Consider the following 21,640-nt stretch of genomic DNA (forward strand, 5'->3'; position numbering starts at 1 on the left):
ACTATATGGTAAAATCAACATGATAACATAATTCTATAAGTCAGTCCAAACACAAACATATGCAGGTTTACACAGATTCTCTAAATCTTGTATTTAAATCCTTTTTTTTTGGCAATTAATTATTAATAAAATGGGCTTATTGTGACGATTTTAACGGTTTTATTTTTTCACCTATGGGGCTGTATGGGGTGTCATTTTTTCCGACATGATCTTTAGTTTTTATTAATACCATATTTGTGTAGATCGGACATTTTGATTACTTTGTATAAATTTTTTTACATATAATTTAACATAAAATCGGTAAACCGCGCACTTTTTTCCCTCTTTTCGTCTACGCCATTCACTATTCGCAATTACGCTTGTTATATTTTAATAGATCGTACAATTACGCACGCTACGGTATATTACATGTTTATTTATTTTTATATGTTTTATTTATATAATGGGAAAGGGGGGGGGATATAAACTTTTATGGGGGGGGGGGGGTTGGGGCAGTGTATTAGTGATTTTAACTTTTTTTAATACATTTTATTTCCCTTTGGGGGACTTGTACATTACAATGCTTTGATTTTTACACTGATCATTGCTATGCCATAGGCATAGCATGGATCAGTGTTATCGGCGCTCTGCTCATTGAGCCTGCCTGTGCAGGCTGAGTGACCAGAGCGGTAAGTAACAGGGGACTCCCCCTGTCACTTACACTCAAACGTCGCGGCCGCGGAATTTAAAGAGTTAATGTCACGCTGCAGAGTGATCGCTGCAGCGTGTCATTAACGGTGAGGTGCCGGCTGCTGGCACACGCTTCATGTACCGGTACGTCCAGGGTCATCTGGGCACAGACTTCCAGGACGTACCGGTACATCCTAGGTCATCTAGGGGTTAAAATCACTCTATTCCCAGGCTTATAACGCTTTTATCCTTTGGTCTATGGGGCTGATTGAGGTGTCGTTTTTTGCACCATTATGTGTTCTTTCTATCGCTACCTTGCTTGTGTATAAGTGACTTTTTGATCACTTTTCATTACAATGTTTCTGGATTTGATGCGACCAAAAATGTGCAATTTTTGCACTTTGGCGGGTTTTTGCGCTTACGCCGTTTACCAAACGAGATCAAAAATGTGATAAATTATTAGTTCGGATGATTATGCGATATTAAACATGTTTATTTATTTATTTATTTATTTTTATTTATAAAATAGGAAAAGGGGGTGATTCCTACTTTTATTAGGCGAGGTGTTTTTTGTTTTTTTTTTATTAATGAAGACACTTTTTTTTTTTACTTATACATTAATGAGAAGTCTCCCTGGGGTTATTCACCCGGGGATTAGGGTTATTCCCCCTGGGCTTAGGGTTATTCCCCCTGGGGTTAGTGTTATTCCCCCTGGGGGACTTCTAATACAACTACACTGATCTCTCATAGAGATCAGTGTATCTGTATAAGGCTATGTTCACACAACGTATCAGACCCGCCGCTCCGTAACCCCGGCCCTGTCATTGTGCTTCCTGTGTGTCTTCTTATTTATTTGTCGTCCTGTCGGTAGAATCTGCAGATTACGACAAATAGTTTTTGGCATCATCTTTTCCATCTCGGTATCTGTTTTGGCCAAAACCATCATGTCTATAAAGCTTTTAGAATATCCAGACCTGGTAATCAATGGAAAAAACTGATTGGAATATTATTGGTATCCAACTAGTGGTGGACTCCATGCACCACCTCCTCCTGCAGCCCAAATAGTTTGTAGATGACATGCACACTACTGTATTTCACCAATTAAGGGCCAGTGCACACGGAGCAAAATTGTCGGAACTCTCCCCCGCTGAATTCTGCCTGCCTCAATCTCAAACAGTGTGTCAATTCTTTGAGTAAAGACCGACAGAAGCGGAGGCGCGCAAGCCCTCCCATAGATCCACTGTGTGAGACTGAGGCAGGTGGGATTCCGCAGCAGAATTCTGCCACTTTTACTCTCTGTGAACTGGCACTAATGGCTAAAATGGTAGAATGCAGAACTGGCAGAAATATCTCCCCATAAAATGGCCCTACGCAAGTGTCCATAGCTTCTAGTGTAACTTTTGTTGTATTGTTCTTTTCTTCTTTACCACTGATGTTTGAAGACATAGATTTAAAGAAAAGAAAAATAAATTTTAAGAAAAAAAAAAAGGCTGACGAAAAGACGGGGAAAAAAATAGTAACCTTCTAATAACTCTGTATTTATGACTTGGATGCATCTGTTGAGAATAAGATTAGAGATTAGACTACATTCTGTATTCTCCAGATATTATTCTACCGCTGTATATATACTGGCTGAGATTCTGCATATACAAGCACTGCTGGAAAATGTTTTTGCTGTGTAGGGAGGCCGTATAACTTATATACAAAGAGCTTTATACTCTTTCTACTTTAACAGCTACTTCTCTAGTATATACAAAATGCTGATGTTCGAAATACCCTGCTATCCAGTAACGATGGGTCTGATCATCTCATCCCTCACACTGCCCATGACTTTGGCATTGTCACCTGTGTGTAAGCTGAACCTGAAGCCCTCAATTGAAGACTATAAGTATTATAAGCATGGGGACATCATCATCGGAGGGATATTTACTGTTTATTACCACATGGATGAATTTGAAACTGTGACGTATGAGAAAATAATGAGATGTGCTGGGTAAGTAATCAGACCATATAATAGAAGAACAACACCTATTGGTAGTGAGGGTATGAGAAAAATGTAACTGTTCCATAAATACTAATACAAGAGGAAAAAGGCACACAAGAAAATAGTATTTTTCCCCCATTCCTCCTCTAATACCATCCATCAGAACTTTTCTGTTTCCACTTTATTAAATCCTGTATTGGTTGACACTTTGGATGTGTTATATGTCCAGTGATTATGATATTTCCATAGGACCCATGAAGGGAACTTATTTCTGTTTAGGAGATTGCCAACAGAACGCCGCCCCCGCCCCCTTCTGGTCCACCTAGACTGCTCTTTTAGTATGTCCTTTCTTATTATCTTAGGATAGATATATGTTTATCCCAGGCAGGTCTAAATTCTGTTTGTGTAACAACTACATCTGCTGGAAGTTTGTCTCAGCCATCTACTACTCTGTGTATTTGTCTCGTGCCCCATTCTTACCGTAGGGGGCTTCTCTAATATGTCCCATGTGGCCTAGTAGGCAGGGACAGTGGGCTTGGGACAGTGCCAGGACTTGTATCTGTGTCCTCTGTGTGTTTCCTTCCCTTTCCTGACATTAGCTTGGGGGAAGCTGGATGTGTCGCTAGCAAGGCCAGCATTGCAGCCTGCAACAGAGCGAGCAGGCTGACACAATGAAGCAGGCTCAGGACTCGTGGCTCCATACCCAGGGCTCCCAGCTATTTTAAGCAGCTTAGGGCGATTATGGAAAGACCTCTAATGCTAGCTATTTTGACACACCAGGGAAAAAGCTATTTCCAAATTTTTTAAAAATGGATGGGGCTTAGTAGACAATGTTGGCACCAGACAGTTATCATAAAGTTTCTTTCTTTACTATTTCTGATCTACATACAGCCGAGGACGTCTTGTGTTTCTCTTATAGGACACACTTAATCTGACATTTGTATTATTCGCAGACTAGTTACAGTGAATTATAAATACTTTTTGAACTTTCTATTTGCCATTGAAGAAGTAAATAGAAATCCAGACATTTTACCCAATGTGACTTTGGGCTATCACGTCTATGATTCTTGTTCCAAAGCTAATAAAGCTATAAAAAGTACAATACAGATATTATCAGGTCCTGGAGCTACTGTACCCAACTACTATTGCACAGGAGAAGATAACATTGCCGGATTTATTGGAGATCTTCTATCTGTAACCACTGTGCCCATAGCACAACTGCTGAACGTGTACGGATATACACAGGTAACTAATATGTATTCCCGAAATAGTATAGTCAGGGACAGTAGTCATCACCAGAAGGGCCATCAGGATGCCAAAAAAATAACAATGGTCAAGGCCAGGAGTAGAATAAACATTACTGAGCAGATGAGTAAAAGAACAAAGTAGAAAAGAGGTCAGGAACTATAGACCCCTATAGACAGTAGTAACACACAGAAGTAAGGAGAAACCTCAAACACTAGGTTAAACATAAAACACAAGACTTCTAGGCCTGATATGGTGGAGGTGTCCTCAGCAACTCAACAATACCCTATGAACAAAGCATCAGTACAAATCAGAACAAACTAGGTAGAAGACTCTTATTGTCTAGCAACTGGCCACGGCTTCAGTCAGCAGTCATGGGTCCTTCAATACTAGAGATGATCAAATAGTGGAAAATCTTAAGTTCAAAAGAACCTTCCGCATTTTATTCCCGATGCCTTCCTGGTCCGTTTTGGAAGGAGGAGTCAGCCTGGGTACCGCCTGGAATTCCAGGATACAGCCTATTACCTAGGCTGAATCCCGGAATTCCAGGCGGTACCCAGGCTGTCTCCTCCTTCTCCACGGAATCGGGAATCAAATGCGGAAGGTTTGACAAGGTTTGAGTTCTATAGAACCTAAGATTTTCCACTGTTCGATCATCTCTATTCAACACTAGGCATTTCTTATTCAGACAATTCAAATAATGCAGTACTTTCACATGTACTGCGCATCTTATGCCATGTCCCCCAGCTTGGTAAGCCTTTATTCACCTGTGGAACCTTAGCAACTGAGTCCACCCTCGCCAGACTGCTGCTTACAACGCGGGGGGCATCTCCCACAAATGAAAAGCATATTCACAGACTGTTTTCTGCCTGCATTAAAACTTGAAGAAGATGCCCTACAGAGGACCAGAGAGCCAAGAGAAGCTGTTGTGGAGCAATATGAGGAAAAGTTACTATGTGACAACATAAAAGGGGCTAATTATATATTGGAGGCAAAGAAGTGGTCTGAACTACAATATAGGGACACATGAAGGAGTTTGTGTAGTAGATTTTATTCAGTTACAGTTTGGTGATATTTTTCATTATGTGGTGGTAATGATAGTAGTCATGGTATGGGAGTACTATTTTTACTTGTATACTGGTATTATTGGTTTATTGGTACAGTTGGTCATGGTATACAGGACTTGGTCAGTAACAATATGGTAGTTATAATTATGGTGATAATATCGGCTTTGTATATGATGATGCTAACTGGAAATTATGATATATCTAGAGGTCTAAGGTATCAGGAACAAAATATTGTCTTACCTTTGTTAAAGAGTTGAGCCAGTGATGTGAGCTTGCCCCTCGGGATAAAGTTTGCCAGATAGAATGATGGGAGATCAACCAAAACAATATAGAGACACCATCACATGTTTCTCAATTCCAGTTAATCTATGAACACTGATCCCTGGAGCGGGAAATATACAAAAAAAAAATTACAAAGACACCATTACATGTTTCTCAACATCAGTGAACTAGCCAAACCTTCTCTCAGGAAAGGGGAGAAGCAAAGGGGTCTCCAGCAGTTTCAGGGTATTTGCCCCTCATGAGTATGTTGCAGGATTTTGGCCAGTGAGACCACAACCTAGTAAGTGCATTCAATGGAATGATGGTTGACCTCAGGGAGATCAACTAAAAACAACACAGAGATACCATTGCATGTGTTTCAACATCAGTGAATCTAGGAGCAATGCTCCCTGGGAACACAATTATGGGGAAAAAACTGAGGTGAAACCATCTTTTGTTTCTCAATTTAAGTGAAAAAGCCAGACCTTCTACTGCAGGGGTGTCAAACTCAGGCCCTCTAGTTGTTGCACAACCAGGCGATCCCCGCATCTGCTTCGGGCTGATGTCTGCACCGTAATGGCGCTGATAAAGGCTTGGCACTCTATTGCTTTTTGCACTCACCACTGCTGCTGCAGACAGAATGGGAAAGACATAAGGTACTGACATGTGAGCACAGGTATATTCTGCCAATTTGGGTCATGTGGGTCTTATGAAGGGGAGTGCCAGCTGCTCAGAAAAGGGAGAACTATAAAATACGTCATGGAGAGAAGGGAGCGGCTGCACATCCCACCTATGGCTGACACTAATGCTATTTTAAAAACCAACGCCAGGATGTCGACCCAAATTAGCAGGATATACCTGTGCTCACATGTCAGTACCTCATGTTTTTCCCATTCTGTCTGCAGCAGCAGTGGTGAGTGCAATACCATAATTATACTTGTGTTGTTTGGGGGCAGCCTTCTCCGCCGGTGGTGCTGGCTGGGTTTTGCTGGGGCATTTTGGGTTTGGTCCTGTGACATTGGGGTTGCAGGGCCATTCCGTGACCTCCCTTCCCTGCATGTGCACGCTTTGCGGGGTTGGCGGTCGCTGACTGACACAGTGTGGAGTTAGCGTAGGGACCCATGTGAACCAGGAGACCTGCACGTGGCACACAGGGCAGTATGGTGTGATCAAATTATATACCGACATCCTGGCGTTGGTTTTTAAAATTAGTATCAGCCATAGGTGTGATGTGAAGTAGCTCCCTTTTCTCCATGTCGCAACAAAGGTTTATATATTACCTTGAATTATTGATTCATGCAACGTTTGTTGAAACAGCGGTGTCTATTTTAGTAAATAAATAAATTAAATACTATAATACTTCTGATATTGCAAATATATTGGTATTATAATGAAAAATGTCTGAAGTTTTTACACTTTCATGAATAATTATAAAAGGCATAACAATCTTTCACCATAGATGAAATAAAATTCAGCGGCACTCTCCAATTAAGTAAAATTATGCTTTTATTTGGACAATCTAGTCAGGCATAAAAGAGTAAATTACAATAGACAAGAGCAACGGCCATTTCACGTAACAACGCTTCTTCCGGCTCGCAAGGCTGCATACTGGGCATCCCTTAGATTTCCCATAGATTCTTTTCTATAGCTACAAAACGAGCAGTGTGCATAGCAGGAACTTTGTTAACCCCTTAAGGACCGGGCCTGAAATGGCCTTAAGGACCGGAGCAAATTTTATGAATATGACCTGTGTCACTTTATTCATTAATAACTTCGGGATGCTTTTACCTACCCGGCCGATTCTGAGATTGTTTTCTCGTGACATATTGTACTTCACATTTCTTGTAAATTGAAGTCGATACTTATAACGAATCTTAATGAAAAAAAACCAAATAACGTGAAAAATTGTGAAAAAAATGCATTTTTCCAACTTTAAAACTTTTCTGCTTATACAGAAAATGGTTATATCACAAAGATTATATATTTAATAGCATTAGAAACATGTCTACTTTAAGTTGGTGGCATTTATTAAACTATATTTCATTTTTTTTTAGACAATAGAAAGCGTAAAACATAAGCAGCAAATTTCCAAATTTTCAGTAAAATTTCAAAATCAGGTATTTTTAGGGACCTGTTCAAGTTTAAAGTGTATTTGAGGGGACTGTATGTTAGAAAGCCCCACAAAGCACCCCATTTTAGAAACTGCACCCCCCAAACTCTGCAAAAGCACATCCAGAAAGTTTTTTAACCCTTTAGGGGAGTCACAGAAATAAAAGCTAAGTGTGTAAGAAATTTGAAAATTAAAATTTTCTGTGCAGAGATTTTCTTGTAATCCAATATCTTTCATAATTGTAAACCTATTACCAGAGAAATGCACCCCAATATTTATTTCCCCGTTTCTGCAGTTTATAGAAATACCCCATATTAGGCCCTAATGCGCAATTTGACACAACCACAAGCCTCAGATATAAAGGAGCGCCTAGTGAATTTCAACACCTCAGTTATATTTGGTCATTTCTGACTGTACCACTTCAGGTTGGCAGAGGCTCTGGGGTGCCAAAACCTAAAAAACACCCCTAAAGGGACACCATTTAGAAAAATAAAGTGCCAAGCGGGTGCAGCACGTGCCTCCAAAGAGAAGGAGCGCCAATTGGCCTTTGGAAGCTGAATTTCACTGGAATGGATTTCAAGGGTCATGTCGCATTTACAGAGCCCTCGTGCTGCCAAAACACTGGAAACCCCCCACAAGTGACCCCATTCTGGAAACTACACCCCTCAAGGAATCTAACAAGGGGGGCAGTGAGCATATGGACCCCACTGGTGAGGGGCACAAATGTGGAACAATGTGACGTGAAAGTTAAAAATTTATTTTTTTCACTTTCAAGGCACAAATGTGGCCGTCATCAAGGGGTCCATATCCTCACTGCACCCCTTGTTAGATTCCTTGAGGGGTGTAGTTTCCAGAAAGGGGTCACTTGTGGGGGGTTTCCAGTGTTTTGGCAGCACGAGGGCTCTGTAAATGCAACATGGCGTTCATCATCCATTCTGGCCAAATCCAGCCTCCAAAATCCAAATGGCGCTCCTTCCCTTAGGATGCTTGCCCTGCGCCCACATGGCGCTTTATGTCCACATATGGGGTATTTACGGACTCAGGGGAAATTGCTCTACACATTTTATGTGTTTCTTTCTCTTTTAACCCCTTGTGAAAATGATAAATTCAAGGCTAGACCAACATTATAGTGTAAAAAATGTAATATTTCATTTTCACGCCACATTGTTCCACATTTGTGCCCGTCACCAGTGGGGTCCATATGCTCACTTCACCCCTTGTTACATTCCATGAGGGGTGTGGTTTCCATAATGGGGTCACTTGTGGGGGTTTTTACTACCTTAGCAGCACAGGGAGTTTTTAAATGCAATAAGGCCCTCGAAATCCATTCTACCCAAATCCAGCCCCAAAAAGCTAAATGGCGCTCCTTCCCTTCGGAGACTCGTCTTGCGGCTGCATAGCGCCTTAAGTCCACATGTGGGGTATTTCCGTACTCGATGGAAATTTCTCTACATGTTTTGTTTTGTTTCTTCTCTTTTAACCCCTTGTGCAAATGAGAAACATCAAAACTAGATCAATGATGTTGTGTAAAAATTTACATTTTTTACACTTAAACATTGGCCTAGCCGTGAATTTTTCATTTTCACAAGGGTTTAAAAGAGAAAAAAAACACAAAACATGTGTTTTGTGGGAAAAAAAACAGTTTGTCCCGAGTACGGAAATACCCAACATGTGCACATAAAGCGCCATGCGGCCGCAAGACGGGCCTCCGAAGGAAAGGTGCGCTATTTGGCTTTTGGAGGCTGGATTTGGCTGGAATAGATTTCAAGGCCAATGTCGCATTAACAAAGACCCTATGCTGCCAGGACAGTGGTAAACCCCCACAAGTGACCCCATTCTGGAAAATACATCCCTCAAGGAATCTAATAAGAGGTGCAGTGAGCATATGGACCCCACTGGTGACGGGCACAAATGTGGAACAATGTGACGTGAAAGTGAAAAATTTCGTTTTTTCATTTTCACAGCACAAATGTGCCAGTCATTGAGGGGTCCATATGCTCACTGCACCCCTTGTTAGATTCCTTGAGGGGTGTAGTGTCCAAAATAGGGTCACTTTTGGGGGGTTTTCAATGTCTTGGCAACACAGGACCTTTGTAAATGCGACATGGCATTCACCATCCATTCAAGCCAAATGGCGCTCCTTCCCCTCGGAGGCTTACCCTGCACCCGCATGATGCTTTATGTCCACATGTGGAGTATTTCCGTACTCAGGGAAAATTGTTCTACACATTTCGTGTTTTTTTATCTTTTAACCCCTTGTGAAAATGAAAAAATAAAGACTAGATCAATGATTTAGTGTAAAAATTTTAATTTTTTTTTTACACTAAATGTTGGTCTAGCCTTGATTTTTTCATTTCCACAAGGGGTTAAAAGAGAAAAAAAACACAAAACGTGTAGAGTAATTTCCCTTGAGTATGAAAATACCCCACATGTGGACATAATGTGCCATATGGGCACAGGGCAAGCCACCAAAGGGACAGAGTGCCATTTAGAGGCTGGAATGGAGGACGAAGGCCATGTCGGGTTCGCAGAGTGCCCGTGCTGCCAAAACATTGGAAACCCCCCACAAGTGACCCCATTCTGGAAACTACACCCCTCAAGGAATGTAACAAGGCATGTAGTGAGGATATGGACCCCACTGGTGACAGGCACAAATGTGGAACAATGTGCTGTGAAAATGAAAAATTAAATTGTTTACACTAAAAGGTTGGTGTAACTTTGAATTTTTCATGTTTACAAGGGGTTAAAAGAAAAAAATAAACGCCTAATCACGTAGCGCAATTTCCCCTGATTACAAGAATACTCCACATGGGGATACAAAGTGCAAAGTAACTGCACGGAAAGCCTCCAAAGGGAAGGAGCGCAATTTGTATATTGGAAGCTGGATTTGGCCAGAATGGAGGACGAAGGGCTCTCAGAGCCCCTGTGCATCCAAAACAGAGGAAACCCCCCACAAGTGACCCCAACGAATTCAGGAATCTGTGGTTCGTACGGGGTGGGGTCACTTGAGGGGGCTTGTCATCACTAAATGGTGATGACGATGAGGAAGAAGAAGGAAGAGGGAGCGAGGGATCTTCCTCTTCTCCCTCACTGGCTGTCTCAGTATCGGTGGCAATCCAGGGGAATGCCTCTTTAGCCGAGAACAACCTGTGGGCCATTTTGTTTTTTTTCTTTAGGATGCCTTCACACATACCGGATACGCACACTGCGGATCCAGCGTCAGTGCATCCCTATGATTGACATTCCTCTGCCTATATATAAGTTAACGTCCGCTGGACGGAGCATACTACCTCCTCCCTGCTCCGGCTTGCTTCGGGGCTCCCGCCGTTTGCTCATCCCGCGCAGCCAATCAGTAAGTTGTCCCGCCGCAGCCACTGATTTGCTGAGCGGGATGTCCTGCTGAGAACCCCCGAAGCAAACCAGAGTGGGGAGGAGGTGATGTATGCTCCGGCCATCGGGGGGTTAACTTACATACATGCAGTGGGATGTCATTCCTGCTGCGTGTATGTATTCTCATAGTGATGCACTGGCGCTGGATCTGAATCTGCAGCGTGAAATCCCCTGCGGATCCGGTGTGTGTGTGAAGGCAGAGGGGGGGCTGGCAGGACGGAGGGGGTGGCAGGACGGAGGGGGGGCTGACAGTACGGACAGGGCTGGAAGGACTGAGGGGGGCTGGCAGGATGGAGGGGGGTGGCAGGACTGAAGAAGGGCTGGAAGGACTGAGGGGGCTGGCAGGACGGAGAGGGCTGGCAGGACGGAGGGGGGTGGCAGGACTGAGGGGGGGGCTGGAAGGACTGAGGGGGGCTGGCAGGACTGAGGGGGGGCTGGCAGGACTGAGGAGGGGCTGGCAGGACTGATGGGGGTGGCAGGACGGAGGGGGGTGGCAGGACTAAGGGGGGCTGGCAGGACAGAGGGGGGGTGCTGGCAGGACAGAGGGGAGGTGCTGGCAGGACAGAGGGGGGGTGCTGGCAGGACAGAGGGGGGGGGGTGCTGGCAGGACAGGGGGGCTTGCAGGACAGGGGGGTTTCTGGAAGGACAGGGGGCTTGCTGGCAGGACAGGGGGGTGCTGGCAGGACAGGGGGGGTGCTGGCAGGAGAGGGGGGCTGGCAGGACAGGGGGGGCTGGCAGGACAGAGGGGGGGGCTGTCTGGATGGGGGGGCAGCCTGGACAGAGGGGGGGGGGCTGCCAGGAAAGAAGGTGCTGCCAGGAAAGGGGGGACTGCCGGGACAGGGGGGGAGGCTGCCAGGAGAGAGGGGGGGCTGCCAGGACAGGGGGGGCTGCCAGGATGGGGGGGGGCTGCCAGGACAGAGGGGAGGGAGGACTGCCGGGACAGAGGGGCGGAGGGGGGCTGCCGGGTAGGGGAGCTTGCAGGAGGACGCCGGAGGAGGAGGTATCCCAAGGGGGGGGCAGAGGGGGGTTGGGGGAGGCGATGCAGCATGGGGGAAGGAGGAGGAAGAACCCGGTGCGGTCCTGGAGTTTGCCGGGCGCCGGGTGCCTCCTCTCCCCGAGCTGCGTCCTCCTCTGGTAACAGGGAGACAGATGATAATTTCCCTGTTACCGGCGGAGGAGGCAGCACGGGGGGAGGAGGCACCCGGCGCCCGGCGCCCGGCAAACTCCAGTACCGCGCCGGGCACAGGACTCACCACCCCCATCATCACCTTCTCTGCTGCACATTCTTAGCAAGCAGAGAAGGTGATGATGGGGGTAGTAGTGTGGGTCGCCCGTGATTGGCCGGCTGGCGGCAGCCGGGCAATCACAGCCGGGCAATCACGGCCGATCGGGGGGCCGGATCTAAGTGCAGGTGATGCCCAGGCACTGCTGTGGTTGGTGCTGTCTCGGACAGCACCAATCACAGCTCTGTGCCGGGGTCCGGTCCCGGAAATACAGCAAATCGCTGTGATTGGCAGATGACAAGTCATCTGCCAATCACAGCGATCGTCGTCACGGGGGGCAGGGAAATTGCCCCCTACGTGACACATGAAGATGGCTGGTGATAGAATCAACAGCCATCTTTACCGGAGCGCCGCGCAATTTCGTGCGGCGCCCGTTTAAAGGGCCGGCGTACCGGTACGTCATAATTCCTTAAGTGACAGTGATCCATGACGTACCGGGACGTCATGGGTCCTTAAGAGGTTAAACCAAGTACTTTTCTTGACCTCAGGATTAGGTCGCATAAATCGCTCACCCAACTTCCTGTTTGGTCTATATAAGAACAGGGGTTTTACTCATGGCAATTTCTCTTAGGTCTTGGGCACTCTCGATAATATGCAAATGACGGCAAACTGCTGACAGAATAACCAAATCCATTATAGAATGTAAACCTAAATTTTCTTTCCTCCATTTTATACCTTTTCTTCTGTAACAAATGAGTTTTACCGTTGGCTCTTTCCAAGTCTTCTTTTAGGATGTCCTCCAAGTAACCCTAATTTTAAGTTAATGGGTCAGTTCACTGGTTTGTTTTTTATAAACCTCATAGTTGCTGTTAAGGCGACGCAATCTCAAGAACTGGTAATAGAGTAATGAATTAGTATATCGTCCATGAATCTCATAAATGAGACAATACGTTTATCAAAAGGATTTTCCAATGAAAAAAACATAGGGGGAGATTTATCAAAGGGTGTAAAATTTAGACTGGTGCAAACTACCCACAGCAACCAATCACAGCTCAGCTTTAGGCAGTGCTGAAAGGAAAGCTGAGCTGTGATTGGTTGCTGTGGGCAGTTTGCACCAGTCTAAATTTTACACCCTTTGATAAATCTCCCCCATAATATTTTTTGAAAAACACCAAAAACAAGTTAGCAAATGTGCATGCCACGGGCGTTTCCATGGCAGTAAAAGAATCTTGACCAAAGTTGTTATGGGAAAGAGTAAACTGCAAGGCTTAACACGCAAAATTAATATACAGTGAGTACTTTGAGGGATACGGTAGTACAGGCTCTTGACGTCCAACAATACCAAGCTGTACCCATCTTGCCACGTAATCCCCTGTAACGCCAACAGGAATTCACTCTTACCTTTGAGATACATAAGTACATCTCTTAATAGTGGCCTCATCTGCCAATCTGTGCATTTTGATAGACCTTTTTGTCACTGAATGCCTCCTCTGTATAATACTCCAAACTCATAATATTTATTTACAATATTAACACCCTTGTCCACTTTTTTTTTTTAATAATAATGTTTTATTGATCTCTTAACTAGAGTCTTACGTTTACCTGAGTTAATATTAATAATTTCTTCAGGATAAGACATAAGAAAGTTTTTTAATTGCTTTAAATAATTAGAATGATGGAATTTAAACGTTGATGTAACTTTCACCCTAGATCAGTTATGGAGCTACCGATCCGGTGCTCAGTGACAGAGTCTTGTATCCGTATCTGTTCCGTACAGCACGTAGTGACCATGTCTACATTTCTGCTGTGTTATCAGTACTGAAGCATTTTTCATGGAACTGGGTCGGGATTATCACTAGTGCCGATGACAGTGGAGACAAAGAAAGCCAAGTTATATCCTCAGTTTTTAATAGTCAAAGTGTCTGTATAGAGTTTACAGTGAAAATTTTTACTGGGTCTAAATTTCCAAACAACAAAATAAAAACTCTGAATGAAAATAGTAAGAAAATTATTTCACGCTCCTCGTCGAGAATCATTATTGTTTGTGGAACGTTTTCTTACTTTATGATACAAGTTCTTCAGCTGCCTGATGATGTTCTGAACACCAAGACTTTTCTCTTGCCCCCTAACTGGTTCGCGAACAGTGACATTTTATACCGTTCTTTCAGAGCCTTTAACTGTTCTTTGGGTTTTCTGTTTCTTTTGAATGATGATCGAGTGCATAACAATAATAAAAAACATTTGAAGGATCGAGACAAAAGGGGCGACATGAGGCAATTTCTATTGAACCTCTATCCCTCTAATTATCCAGATGATAAATGGCTTCAAGATATTTGGATTTTACATTTTAAGTGCTTGCCAACAAAGGATATAAACGGCTTTTATCGATCTCCAATAACTTTTAAATTGCAATATTGTTCAGGAAAAGAGAATGTCACAGAAATGTCTGTTCTCCTAAAGCCTGATGGGTCTCCTGTTGCTTACAATGCATTAATGTCCATGGCTTATGCCCTTAATGCTTTGTATATATTTCTTGGAAGAGAAGTTTTTGCCAATTATATGAAAAAATCTACATATAGACATAAGGTACAATTTAACTTGCCGTGTAATTGGAATTCTATCATATAAAAAGGGAGTGGAATTTTTAGTGTGTTATCATTGTACCAAAGTAACACCTCTAAATTACTACCAACTTTGCACTTATTCTTTTTTGCCTTCGTTTTTTTGGCCTACAACTCAACGAAGTGGTCTTTTTGATTTTCAACCACACCTGCTTCTATCTGCTCATTTTTGCCTTTGTGATCAAGAGATGTGATCAAGGAAATAGTAGATATCGACACAGTCATCAACTCAGCTACTAAGATCAAACCATTTTCATACCACATCACTGGTTTCTGTTTACTATATGTATCGAGAAATCTCCCGGCACATATAGCAAATGCATTCATAGACCCCAATAACCATGGAGGCCAGAAAAGTTACATTTTGTTCTCTGTTGGGCATTTTCATATTTTTTCCCGTTATGGTATAGAACATAGCAGGGAAAAGCAAATGTTTTGTATTATTGACGGGTGAAAACAATGTTCATGTTCCTGTTTAAAAAATTTGTTATCAAAATTTGCCAAACCATTTTTATGCACCTGTCCACACTCCCTCGGTGTCTTCTTCCAAGTGTTCAAGTGCCTGTCTGGAGACAGCCCACTCAGCCGATCACTGGCCATTCAATTAGTCAGAGATTGACTGAGCGGAGAGTGGCAATCCACTTAGCCAATCACTGGCAGACTTAGAACAATGTACAGCCAGTGATTGCCTGACTGGTCTGTCATTCTGGAGAGCCAGAGTGACAGCCCAATTAGCCAATCACTGGCTGCGACACTGTTATTCTCAGTCAGTCAATGATTGGCTAAATGGGTTGTCACTCTCCTCTTTGCCAATAACTAACTTGCTGAGAACGGACAGCGTCGCAGCCAGTATTTGGCTGAGCGAGCAGTCACTCTTGTGTCTCGAGAGTGAGAGCCTCCTCAGCCAATCACTGGATGCGGTGCTGGCCCTCAGTCAGTGATTGCCTGAGCACATGGATGAAGACACAGAAGAAAACACCGGTTATGTTTGGTTTGCGTATTTCGAGGTACAAAAATGCGAACCAAATTTTTTACTGATTTGCACATCTTTATTTGCAGCCGAAAAAATTACGAAACACTCCCATATTTCCCTACTATGTTCCCAAAGTGGAAACATAGCTTAGGAGTGGCAATTTAAGTTCTGTTCTTTCTGACAAATTTTTAATGGAAACTATCACCAAGTTAGACAGAAAGAAAAAAAGCACAGTGGCTTAGAGGTTACTGCACAATTCTAAAGTTTGACCAGCCCAAAATCTTCTTTATTAGAGGAAAATTTAGAACATTCTTTATTTGAAAATAAATACATATTATTTTTTATTATTATTATTATTATTATTATTATTATTACAGCTTATGTTTACTATTTTTTTATCAAAAGCTAAACAAATATTTAAAAGAATTAGAATACAAGGATCAGTCCGGGATGATCAAATATTATGATGAAAGAGGAGAATTTAATACAATATTTCATATTTATAACTGGATATTAATAGAAAATAAATATGCCAATTATATATTTGTGGGCTCCTTTACACCCTGGGCTCCACCAGATAAGCAGCTTCTCATCAATAGTAGCAGGATATTCTGGAAGAATAACAAGGTAAGAAAAGATCAAGACAGATCTAAAATAAATTAAATAGTTTTACTCCTTGAAGCTCCAGACACAAATATGTTCTCTTTTATTTTCCACTAGAAAATGTACCCGACGCTGCCCGGGAATAAAGTGTCAGTGTGTTAATTAGATTTGTTCTAAGGTGCCCAGGAGGCCAAGCTAAAGGTATTGTTTCATCTGAGTTAATCAGTGGAATTAGTGTATACCTGTAGTGTATAGTTGGAGGGGTTCTGTATACCCACAATGTATAGTTTTTAGGGGTCTCGCATATCTGTAGTGCATAGTTGGGGGGCTGTATACCTATAGTGTATAGTTGGGGGGTCCTGTATACCTGTAGTGTGTAGTTAGGGGGGGGGGGCTGTATACCTGTATTGTATAGTTGAGGGAGGTCCTGTATACCTGCAGTGTACAGTTGGTGAAGGTCCTTTATACCTGTACTGTATAGTTCGGGGGTCCTGTATACCTGTAGTATATAGTTGGTGCTGTATACCTGTAATGTATAGTTGGTGGAGGTCTTGTATACCTGTAGTTTATAGTTTGAGCGTCCTGGATACCTGTAGTGTATAATTGGTGGAGGTCTTGTATACCTGTAGTATATAGTTCGGGGGTCCTGTATACCTGTAGTGCATAGTTTTAGGGTCCTATATAACTGTAGTATAGAGTTGGTGGAGGTCCTGTATACCTGTAGTGTATAGTTTGGGGTCCTATATACCTGTAGTATATAGTTGGTGGAGTTCCTTTATATCTGTAGTATATAGCTTTGGGGTCCTGTATACCTGTAGTATAGAGTTGGTAAGGGTGCTGTATACCTGTAGTGTATAGTTTGGGGTCCTATATACCTGTAGTATATACTTGGTGGAGTTCCTGTGTACCTGTAGTGTATAGATTTGGGGTCCTGTTTACCTGTAGTGTATAGTTTCGGGTCATGTATACCTGTAGTATATAGTTGGTGGAGGTCCTGTATACCTGTAGTATATAGTTGGTGGAGGTCCCGTGCACCTGTAGTGTATAGTTTTGGGGTCCTGTATACCTGTAGTGTCCTGTATACCTGCAGGGTCGTATTTACCATTAGGCACCTATGGTCTGGTGCGTAGGGTAGCACCTTGCAGAGGGGCAGTACCCTCCCATTCAGACTTGCCAGAAAATCTGGTGTCTTTTCGAGGGGGTATGGCGGTATTGGTGAGGTCTGGTATAGCAGTGTTATCCAGTCACAGTATGGCGGTATTGGTCAGGTCTGGTATGGCAGTGTTATTCAGTCACAGTGTGTCGGTATTGGTCAGGTCTGGTATGGCGGTGTTATCCAGTCACAGTGTGGCGGTATTGGTCAAGTCTGGTATAGTGGTGTTATCCAGTCACAGTATTGTGGTATTGGTAAGGTGTGGTATGGTAGTGTTATCCAGTCACAGTATGGCGGTATTGGTCAGGTCTGGTATGGCAGTGTTATCCAGTCATAGTATGGCGGTATAGGTCAGGTCTGGTGTGGTGGTGTTATCCAGTCATAGTATGGTGGTATTGGTCAGGTCTGGTATAGCGGTGTTATCCAGTCACAGTATGGTGGTATTGGTCAGGTCTGGTGTGGCAGTGTTATCCAGTCACAGTATGGCGGTATTGGTCAGGTCTGGTATGACAGTGTTATCCAGCACAGTATGGCGGTATTGGTCAGGTCTGGTGTGGCGGTGTTACCCAGTCACAGTTTTGCGGTATTGGTCAGGTCTGGTATGACAGTGTTATCCAGCACAGTTTGGCGGTATTGGTCAGGTCTGGTGTGGCAGTGTTACCCAGTCACAGTTTGGTATACCTGTAGTGCCCTGTATATACATGTATTGTATAGATGGAGTAGGGGGTCCTGTATACATGAACTGTATAGTTGGAGTAGGAGGTCCAGTATACATGTACTGTATAGATGGAGTAGGGAGTCCTGTATATACATGTACTGTATAGATGAAGTAGGGGGTCTACCAGTTATTACTGTGGATGTTGTGAGGCAGCTGCTCTAGCAACCATTGCTCCCTGTGAAAATGAAAGCAGTAATCCTATTGGTTGCTAAGGCTCCCAACTGCCGTGTCTGCTGCAGCTAATTATATAACCTGTGTGCAGTGAGAAGATTTTTCCCATTCATCTCTATGGGGCACCGCTTTTCCCCCTCCCCTCCTGTACATCTGGTGGAGATGGGACCTTCGCTAAAACCTTCCCGGGCACCCAATGTATCTGTGTGTCCAATTTTGGGGTCAAACGGTTCAGGCGTTTGGAAGTCTATATGGGACAGACGGACAGACAGACAGACAGACAGACAGACTTTCATTTTTATGATATAGACTAGAAAATGTACCCGGCGCTGCCCGGGTATAAAGTGTCATTGTGTTAGTTAGATTTGTTCTAAGGTGCCCAGGAGGCCAAGCTAAAGGTATTGTTTCATCTGAGTTAATCAGTGGAATTAATGTATACCTGTAGTGCATAGTTGGGGGGGGGCTGTATACCTATCGTGTATAGTTGGGGGGGGGGGCTGTATACCTGTAGTGTGTAGAGTAGGGAGGTCCTGTATACCTGCAGTGTACAGTTGGTGAAGGTCCTGTATACCTGTACTGTATAGTTTGGGGGTCCTGTATACCTGTAGTATACAGTTGGTGCTGTATACCTGTAATGTATAGTTGGTGGAGGTCTTGTATACCTGTAGTTTATAGTTTGAGGGTCCTGGATACCTGTAGTGTATAATTGGTGGAGGTCTTGTATACCTGTAGTAAATAGATCGGGCGTCCTGTATACCTGTAGTGCATAGTTTGAGGGTCCTATATAACTGTAGTATAGAGTTGGTGGAGTTCCTTTATACCTGTAGTATATAGCTTTGGGGTCCTGTATACGTGTAGTATAGAGTCGGTGAAGGTGCTGTATACCTGTAGTATAGAGTTGGTGTAGGTCCTGTATACCTGTAGTGTATAGTTTTGAGGTCCTGTATACCTGTAGTGTATAGTTTGGGGTCCTATATACGTGTAGTATATAGTTGGTGGAGGTCCTGTATACCTGAAGTATATAGCTGGTGGAGGTCCTATATACCTGTAGTGTATAGTTTTGGGGTCCTGTATACCTGTAGTGTATAGTTTGGGGTCCTGTATACCTGTAGTATATAGTTGGTGGAGGTCCCGTGCACCTGTAGTGTATAGTTTTGGGGTCCTGTATACCTGTAGTGTTGTATACCTGCAGGGTTGTATTTACCATTAGGCACCCATGGTCTAATGCGTAGGGTAGCACCTTGCAGAGGGGCAGTACCCTCCCGTTCAGACTTGCCAGAAAATCTGGTGTCTTTTCGAGGGGGGTATGGCGGTATTGGTCAGGTCTGGTATAGCGGTGTTATCCAGTCACAGTATAGCGGTATTGGTCAGTTCTGGTATGGCAATGTTATTCAGTCACAGTGTGTCGGTATTGGTCATGTCTGGTATGGCAGTGTTATCCAGTCACAGTATGGCGGTATTGGTCAGGTCTGGTGTGGCGGTGTTCTTCAGTCACAGTGTGGCGGTATTGGTCAGGTCTGGTGTGGCGGTGTTACCCAGTCACAGTTTGGTGGTATTGGTCAGGTCTGGTATGGCAGTGTTATCCAGTCACAGTATGACGGTATTGGTTAGGTCTGGTGTGGCAGTGTTATCCAGTCACAGCATGGTGCTATTGGTCAGGTCTGGTATAGCAGTGTTATCCATTCACAGTATGGCGGTATTGGTCAGGTCTGGTGTGGCAGTGTTATCCAGTCACAGTATGGCGATATTGGTCAGGTCTGGTATAGCAGTTTTTTCCAGTCATAGTATGGTGGTATTGGTCAGGTCTGGTATGACAGTGTTATCCAGCACAGTATGGCTGTATTGGTAAGGTCTGGTGTGGCAGTGTTACCCTGTCACAGTTTGCTATACCTGCCCTGTATATACATGTACTGTATAGATGGAGTAGGGGCCCTGTATATACATGTACTGTATAGATGGAGTAGGGGGTCCTGTATATACATGTACTGTATAGATGAAGTAGGGGGTCCTGTATATACATGTACTGTATAGATGGAGTAGGGGGTCTACCAGTTATTACTGTGGATGTTGTGAGGCAGCTTCCCTAGCAACCATTGCTCCCTGTGAAAATGAAAGCAGTAATCCTATTGGTTGCTAAGGCTCCAACTGCCGTGTCTGCTGCAGCTAATTATATCACCTGTGTTTGCAGTGAGGAGATTTTCCCATTCATCTCTATGGGGCGCCGCTCTTCCCCCTCCCCCTCCCCTCCTGTACATCTGGCGGGGACAGGACCTTCGCTAAAACCTTCCCGGGCACCCAATGTACCTGTGTGCCAAATTTGGGGTCAAACGGTTCAGGCATTTGGAAGTCTATTTGGGACAGACAGACAGACTTTGATTTTTATGATATAGATATGTTTTAGCTTTACTTCAACAGGACAGCTCTATAAGCTGATCTTGTTTTATAGAGGGTGAGGACCAGCTGCTATCAGCAGCTGCCCCCTCACCATCAATGGCTTTTGTGCTCCGGCCCACTATTAACCCCTTAAACGCCACGACTGCTGCGTTTAAGTGTAAGTGACGGGAGCCACTCCTATCACTTACCTATTAAGACCCCTGCAGCATTTCTCCGGGGATCCTGATCACATAGCCTGACTGCCAGAGGTATATAGCTTACCTCCGTGTAGTCAGATCTTTAGTTTGCCACGGGCAAGCTCTATTAGAGGATCACAGGTAACACTGATCAGTGCTATGCTATGGCATAGCAGTTATCCGTGTGACCGATATAATTTATGTATGTAATAGTCCTCTAGGGGGACTTAAAAAGTGTAATTAAAAAAAACCATTTTTTTAAAATGCCCCAAAGCCCCTTCTCCAATAAAAGTCTACCCCCACGTTCCCTTTTTATAAATAAAAATATACATAAAATAAATAAATAAACATGTTATAAACTGTAGTGGGCGTAATTGGGTCTGATCTATTAAAATAAAACAATATTGTTCCCACATGGCAAACAGGGTGAACAAAAGGCGCTATTTAAAAAAAAAAAAAAAATGCTGATACGTAATTACATTTTATACATACAAACATAAAGTGACCAATAGTGGGCAAAAAGTGACCAATACGTCCCATCTACACAAATAAGGTACAAAGAAAAACTAAAGATCATGTTGCAAGAAAATTTGCCCCACAAAGCCCTGTAGGTGAAAAAATAAAAGCATTATAAGAGTCACAATAGGCCCATTTTTAATATACCTATTTGCAAAAAAAAAATAAAAAAATTGCTAATAAAAATAGTAAAACATTACAAAAGCTATATACACTGTATTCATACTGACCTATAATTTGTGGAATTGCCTTTTTTGTTCCAAATTCACCCTGTAAATGATATTTTGGAGGCTCAGTCATTAATTTTATGGTAGATTGAAAGATGCCATCACAAAGTACACCTGTTCCTGAAAAAATAAGCCCTGA

The 21,640-nt window shown here is 43.4% G+C and overlaps 1 protein-coding gene across 1 annotated transcript in view; it reads left to right on the forward strand.

Moving 5' to 3' along the window:
* The first annotated feature begins 2,462 nt into the window (after window positions 1-2,462).
* LOC138796493 (vomeronasal type-2 receptor 26-like) overlaps window positions 2,463-21,640 on the forward strand; it is a 29,325-nt gene continuing 10,147 nt past the window's right edge. The window contains exons 1-4 of the mRNA XM_069976099.1: window positions 2,463-2,662; window positions 3,607-3,898; window positions 13,660-14,535; window positions 15,949-16,170. Coding sequence (XP_069832200.1) covers window positions 2,463-2,662; window positions 3,607-3,898; window positions 13,660-14,535; window positions 15,949-16,170 — 1,590 coding nt within the window. The remainder of the gene's footprint in view (window positions 2,663-3,606; window positions 3,899-13,659; window positions 14,536-15,948; window positions 16,171-21,640) is intronic.

The sequence above is a fragment of the Dendropsophus ebraccatus genome, chromosome 7 (assembly GCF_027789765.1).
Source record: "Dendropsophus ebraccatus isolate aDenEbr1 chromosome 7, aDenEbr1.pat, whole genome shotgun sequence".
NCBI classification, from domain to species: domain Eukaryota; kingdom Metazoa; phylum Chordata; class Amphibia; order Anura; family Hylidae; genus Dendropsophus; species Dendropsophus ebraccatus.